Source organism: Nanorana parkeri, unplaced genomic scaffold (assembly GCF_000935625.1).
Source record: "Nanorana parkeri isolate BGI_ZX_2015 unplaced genomic scaffold, ASM93562v1 scaffold3, whole genome shotgun sequence".
NCBI classification, from domain to species: Eukaryota; Metazoa; Chordata; class Amphibia; order Anura; family Dicroglossidae; genus Nanorana; species Nanorana parkeri.
This window is the reverse complement of record NW_017306271.1, coordinates 190187-197541: the sequence shown is the minus strand read 5'-3', so window position 1 is coordinate 197541 and position 7355 is coordinate 190187. Positions and strand designations below refer to the sequence as shown.

Here is a 7355-nt window from a genome sequence, read left to right as displayed (position 1 = left end):
AGTGGGGATTTTTTCACCTTCATTTTCATCTGGTAATTCGATCAGTAACACACTTCCTGTTTTAGGATGGCTCCAGTCTATGGAGCAACAAAGGAACCACCCTTCAGAGGCAGCATTGCCACCCTGTGGAGAGGGTTGTGTGGACTATCAAATTCAAATGGACTTGACTAAAAAATTAAATCTGAACTCCAGCTAACACTTTTTAAGCAGTTACGGCATCACATTTTTTCCCCTTTTGTGGGATAAAGGTTTTACATAAATGACTAAAAGCTGACCATTGTAAGCCCCCCTATCAGTATTAAATGGTCTGAACCCTCTATCTGCCACTGTTGCTGGACAGCTTGGCCTGTTAAAGGATGATAAAAAAAATAACAGGCTTACTGGCTGGATCATGAGGTTAAAATAAAGGAAAAAAAAAGAAAACTTGCCATTATCACTGAACGTGAAATAATATCCCAAAGGATGGGTTGTCCACAGAACTGGAAAAGAAGGGAAATCTTCCAATGGGGGACACGAGTTCTGGGGACCCTGCTGACCACCAGGGACTTCCCTCTCACTTTGGAGGGATTTCCTCTAACTTCTTATTGTGGCTATTGGACAGTATGTGAAGAGAGTTCTCCCCAATGGGACGCAGATGGCAAACAAAGCTGACAGGCGTTATAACCCTCCCCTACTCTGTGAAAATCCAGATTCCTTCATAAGCTTAGTCTGACTGGTTCTCTTTAAGATTGTAATGTCGCATTTCAAACTTTATTTTTGACAGGTTTGAACGGGGTGACAGGCAGTATCTGGGACTTTGTCAGTGGGAGTTTCTCTCCCAGTCCATCCCCAGTGTTCAGTAGTGGTCCTACCAGTTCCACCAGTACAAGCTCAAATGGCAATGAACTGACACGAATTAGGAGAGAGCGTGATGAGGCCAAGCGGAAAATAAAAAGATGGGAAGATTCCTGGCAGCAAGTAAAACAGGTAAGGCATTTTGTTTAAAGTGATGCTACATAAGCTCTGTGCAGTAGTTGGCTTCTTTTTATTTATTTATTTTTTTATCCCAGGAGTGATCACTGTCCCCATTTGTAAAAAATACCGGTTCTTAGGCTGCCTGGTTTTCAGCCAGTTGCTACTGATTAAAGTGAACCTGTCATAGTATAGAAATATGGATGTTGCTATTGTACAGTAGACTTGTTCTGGTTCTCTGACTGTCATGCTTGTACTGAACCTTCGCTGCTTTGTGTGCCAGTGGCCTGGAATAAGCACAGTCGTTAAATTAAAATGTTTACCTGATTGCTTTTTATTTGTCACCAATTCTCTTCGTAGTGAAGCCATAGGATGAGCATGACAGCCAAGGAACTAGCATTTTTTTTTTTTTAAGAGCAGCAGTGGTTGCGGCAATGGTTTTACTTTAATTGCACCTTAAGAAATTAAATTTAAGTAATTTTTTTGTCTTTTGGCCTAGTTTTGAGAAAAGTATTTTCTTTGTTTGTCTATAATTTAGCATGTGTTTTTACATGGTATCTGATTGGCCCTGAAAAGCATTACATTACTATCGTTAGAGCTGTTCATGAGATTATTGTGCATATCAATTACTTTGGAAAGCTTACAATATACAGGTGAAACTCGAATAATTAGAATATCGTGCAAAAGTAATTGCAGTAAGTGCTGCAAAAGGGGCCCAAACCAAGTACTGAGTACATATGCATGCTTGTACTTTTCAGAGGTCCGACATTGTTCTATGTACAATCCTTGTTTTATTGATTGCATGTAATAATCTACTTTTTTGAGGTTGTGGATTTGGGGTTCTTGGGGTTTTCATGAGCTATAAGCCATAATCATCACAATTATGACATCACGGCTTGAATTATCTTGCTTTGCATGTAATGAGTCTATCTCATATATTAGTTTCACCTTTTAAGTTGCATTAGTGAAATAAATGAACTTTGCACGATATTCTAATTATTCGAGTTTCACCTGTACATGTATTCTTAAAAAACACTGCACATAAAAACCCTTTACCCTGCATGTAATACAGTGAAAAATAGCAATATAACAGACAGTCTATAACTACAAATCAGTGTCCACAAATGGTCAAATACAAAGTGCTCCACAACAAACTTTATACACAAAATGTGAACTTTAAACCCAATTAAGTGTCCATAAATAAGTCCAAAAAGTTCCTTTAAAAGTGCTCCCAAATCGTGCTCAGATGACCTTTGCCCTTCATACACGAACATTAGTGTATGATTTCCGTGCTTTTCAATATGTGCCATTTCACTCCAAAGATGTGTCCTGTGTATTACATGCCACACTCACCGAAAGGAGACCACATCAAAAACGTGTCAGACAGCGCTCATTTCCATATCCTTCCTCCATATCCTTCCGCTGAGGTTCACAGCACTAGAACTTCCTTACATCAAATCCCCACTCTTATATTTATGCCGCTCAGAAAAATAAAGAAAAGCATCCACAGCACCATTAGGCTAGGTTCACACCTAGGCGATTTATCGCACAAAACACAGATTCACATTGAAGTCTGTTCACACCTTTGCGGTTTGTTGCGCCGACGAAATCGCCTGTCACGCGAAAAGGTGCAGGAGCGATTTTTGGGCGGTTGTCGCGCGGTTTGGGTCCCACAGACATCTCTATGCACACGGTTTTCAATGAACAGTCGCGCGATCGAAAACGTGCGACAACAGCTCAGCATCTGAATCGCCTAGGTGGGAACCTAGCCTAAGGGCTTGTTCACACCAAGTGCGGATCATATCCGGACCAGAGCAGGTGCAGACCGGATCAAAACTGCGTCCAATGTATTCCTATGGTATTTTGACCTCCAGTTCACATCGCAGCGTGCGGATGCAGACCAGATCCAGACCGGATGAAAAAAATGCGGCAAGCCCTATTTTACCTGCTCTGGATCTGGTCTGGAACGCATCAAAAACGCATGCAAGTGCCTGAAAGTCCATGTTAAGCTTTTAAAAAAAAAAAAGGTTTTTTTTATACCCAAACCGGCCCTAAACGCATCAAAAACGCGTCTAAAACGCGGCACAACCCACTACGCTGCGTGTGCAGAAACCTGACCGGATCTGGTCTGCATTTGGTGTGAACAAGGCCTAAGTCTCTCTAAACCCCTCTCCGGATGAGGTGGCTCAGAAAAGATCCCACACTTCCTTGTAGCTGCAGTCCGTAGCTCAATCAGTATAGTGACCGTGTAACCACGCCCAACCAACGTGTTTCATCATCAGCTGACTTCTTCCAAGGGCATTGTGCAGGAGGTGTAGGATCTTTTCTGAACTACCTCATCCGCAGAGGAGGTTGGAGAGACTGTCTTATAGTGCTGTGATAAAGGATCGTTTTTTAACATTTTGAAGGATGGGATCTTTTGTTTTTATGTCTTTATTACCGTTTATATATTTTACTGAGATTTTATGCTATGCGATGTTTTTATGTGTTCTTTCTGAGTGGCATAAATATAAGAGTACATTGCAATGCATACACCTTTTGGACACTAAACTTGTCTTTACACTGCAGAGTTTTAAAAAAACAAAAACAAAATTAGTGCAGCCACCACATCTCTAAGAACTGGTGAGCTTGAATAGATTACATATTTGTTCTTGGGTTTAGATACACTGTTATTTCTTTGCACCAGTAAATTAGAAAGCATTCAGGAGAGCACACTTTTTGACTGTCTGTGAGATCTGGGTGCTTGCAAGCATCTCTTTATCACAAAACTATATTTGTCATCCGATTTTAAAATGCATTATGTAATAAAACATATATGATACATATGGGTAGTTATTGTAATTCTTCTGTTGACTTCCAAAGGCATGTGATGCCTGGCAGAAGGAAGCCCAAGAAGCCAAGGAGCGTGCCAAGGCAGCCGATGCAGACCGACAGCTAGCATTATTACAGAAGGAGGAGGTGGAAGGCAAACTGAAAAAGCTACAAGAAGAATTTGATGTCATCCGTGTATCTCCACAGTTTTCCACATTAAGGAAATACAGCGATATGGAAAAGCTTCCTTTACCAAAGTTACATTCTCTGAAAAGTCAGCTGTGTTCTGACCTAGAAACAATTGATGGGGTAAGACGGCACCTAAATTTCGATATATTTTGTTTTAGCACTGGCAGCCTGCTGCTGTAGTTTGTAGTCCAGGGCTTTAAATCCTGAAAAGGTAAAATTACCAAGTTTCCTAGTGAGTAATTAACTTAACCCTAAATTATTGGTGCCTTGCAGAACACGATGAAGGCCTTATCTTAGCATGTCCTCTGATGTGTGTGTGTTTGGGTTTCTGTTGAGTAGACCTAAATAGAAGGGAGAGCATAGTATACACATGGCAGAATGACTCCCACTGAAGAGACTTCCTGCCTATCTCTTAGCAGACTTAAGTGGAATAGGCCTATGAATCTGCAACACATGGGCTTTTATCAAGCATGCCAGCAGTTCTGGACTTGCTTACTAAGATAATCCAACATTCTTCTCAAGCTATTGTGGTTGCACTCTATTAAAGGGAATGTATATCACGTTTTACATTTATTTATGTTTAGGGCTACATGTTTATTAGTCAAGGAAATATTGCATATCAACATTTCGGAATTACATTTTCAGCCAGGAGGTGGTGCCCCTATTCATATGCTTGTCAGGCTAACCTTGGCTGCTTTGCTGACAAAAACTGTTTACAGAGCTCACTAGCACAAGTTCATATTTACACATCAACCGACTGCTCTGTTTAGATGGGTCTTATGGAGTTTTAATTAGGAAGTTGCATCTCTAAAGCAAGCAGCTTCTTCCATTTTTTTTATTTATGAATCCCATAATGATTTGTTAAGCTGGTGTTGCACACAGATTTACTCTGTATTGAAATGTTATTTTTGGAATAAATAATTTGTATAAATAGTAAAGCACAGTAGAGCCTTCTTAGAACCAGTTGTATTCATGTCTCATTCCATCACATATCCCAAAAAAGAGTATTTTCCCTTATTTCTGTATAGTGGGCTGGGCCATATGAATTATTCCTTCGTGCACCAATGGCCAACTGCACACCCGGAACCGCTGGTGTATAGTACAGATGCACCGTAATATTACAGAGTATTTTTTTCCAAACTCTCTACAGCTGTTTCGGGCTTGTTGACCAACATCAGTGGTGTAAACAAAGATCTAAAGCATCAATTTAAAATTTAGACTATTATTTTAGAAGAATGAAGTAGGCCGCAATCTAATATAGTTCCCCTTTAAATGTATGTTTATCAAATAAAATGTAATATATATTATTAAAAATGGATACAGAAGTTTATAAATATTCTTAAGATACAACTGACCAAAACAAGTATGCTTTTCCCTTTATTTAATGTAATAATTTAATACATTTTATTTATTTGCTCACAGTTAATATTTCAACTACATTCCAAGAAATGTGTGGTTTGCCATGAAAACGACAGAAGTATAGTCCTGCAGTCCTGCCAGCATTACATATTATGTGAACAGTGCGCATCCAGCAAACCGGAATGTCCTTACTGCAAGACCAAAAGACTAAAATGGTGACAAGCCTTTCAGTTCATTACTTTACCAGCCCACTGCAAAATCAACCGTATCACGTAATCTGACAAAGTACTGCACCCTGTGTTTTAGTATTTGATATATATAAATAAGAAGATAGGTAAACATGTATCTTTAATCAGTGATAGACTGATCTCTACCCTCAAAGAGCACCATGGATGATTAGGTAAAGTTCTTACTTTTAGCCTGTTCTGGATTTACCAAATCAAACTAAGTTTCCTTGTTGCTTCTTAACATGCATTCTGACTTTCTTCAACTCTGATCAGCTTTGTCCAGTTGGCCACAGGACCAGGATTGCTAGCTGTGTGCGTCATGGATCCCCAGCAGGCCTCAGTGTGCCTAGGATCCTATCAAGGTGTCTGGTCCACAAGTATTGATGTGAGCGAATGAAGAATATGTCTGCATGTCCTTTTTCAGTTGGCTTTTAAAAGAAAGGAAACAGGACTTTACTTTACAGAGCATCTTCACAGGCAGCTGATCAGACATATCTGTAAAAGTGTTTTTGCCCACAAAGTCTGTAGTTGAGGTCAGTCAAGTTCTTTTAGGACCAATGAATGGCCTTCTCAAAGCATGGATAATTGGATGGAATTATCCAAATGATTGAGCTATCTGGTATTAATGACACCTGGGCAGACCTTAAGAGCTTGACTCGCTTTTGCATGAATGTGGCAGATGTGTGCAGTGAGTTTGCATACCGTAGAGTACTACAAACCTGCACATTGCTTTAATCTCAGTGGGGAGAATTTATCAAAATTGGAGCAGATAAAATCTAAAGCAGTTGCCCAAGGCAACCAATCAGTTCTCTCTGCAGTTTGTTCAGTTAAGATGTGAAAATCAAAGAGAGAAGCTGATTGGTTGCCAGGCACAACTGCTCTAGATTTTGTCTGCTCCAGTTTTGATAAATTCCCCTCAATCTGTTTTAGAATTATGAAATTTCTGTAGAAGAAAATGTAATTTTCAATCTAGGTTAAAAGGTCAGTCCACCCAAAGCTGATACTTACATGTTGGGTTAATACCAGCAGGAGTAATTGTCCACTAGCTCCTTACATCTGTCAGGGGGTCCTCAGCACTTAAATTTCCCAACTCCGCCTAGGTGCCATGGCCATTACAAGGGATGTACTGTCCTCCCTAGATGTTTTCTTCATTTTACATTACAGAGAATGAAGAAGGTTGTTTGCAACTCTAGTGTCAGATTATTAAGGTAAATTTGCACATGGAGTGGGTTGGGGCCAGAGCCAGACTCTGTACAGGAGAACTTGTCAATTGGAGTCCTCGAGATATAAGAAGCTGGTGGATGATCCAACCCAGATTCACTCACCCATAACAAAAATACCAGCTTGGGTGGAACAAGCCTTTAAGGGCTGCGATCTAACCTAGCAAAGTAAATTTTCTAAGGTCTGCAAGAGACAAAGAATATTCCTCAGTGACATAGGGGTAAAAATTCATCTTGAGGTCTCCGAGTCAATGTGTGTATATATATATATATTTTGGTGCTTCATGTGACAGAAATGTTCTACATAAAACTTGTGAGCTTGGAATCAGTCTAGCACTATTTTTTACTAGGTTATTTTGAAGAAGTTTAATTCTTGTTAAAGCACTTTGTTAACCAGGGATTCTGTTTAGAGGTTATTATAAACTGCTTTAAGCTGCTTTGTAGATTTCTTTTTTTTTTTTAATATGCGATAATATTGAGCTTTTTGTGTGTACTGTGAACTGAGGAAATATTTCTTGTCAGTTTATTACTGTTAAATAATTAGTGTAGTAAATTTATTGTTATGTTTCATATGCTGAATTTTTAGTACTTTATTAAA

General features: G+C 39.4%; 1 protein-coding gene across 3 annotated transcripts in view; it reads left to right on the top strand.

Moving 5' to 3' along the window:
* UNKL (unkempt family like zinc finger) overlaps positions 1-5529 on the top strand; it is a 73042-nt gene extending 67513 nt beyond the window's left edge. For all 3 annotated transcript variants that reach the window (XM_018570349.1, XM_018570283.1, XM_018570422.1), the window contains 3 exons: positions 764-966; positions 3814-4071; positions 5374-5529. In XM_018570349.1, coding sequence (XP_018425851.1) covers positions 764-966; positions 3814-4071; positions 5374-5529 — 617 coding nt within the window. The remainder of the gene's footprint in view (positions 1-763; positions 967-3813; positions 4072-5373) is intronic.
* Positions 5530-7355: the final 1826 nt, after the last annotated feature.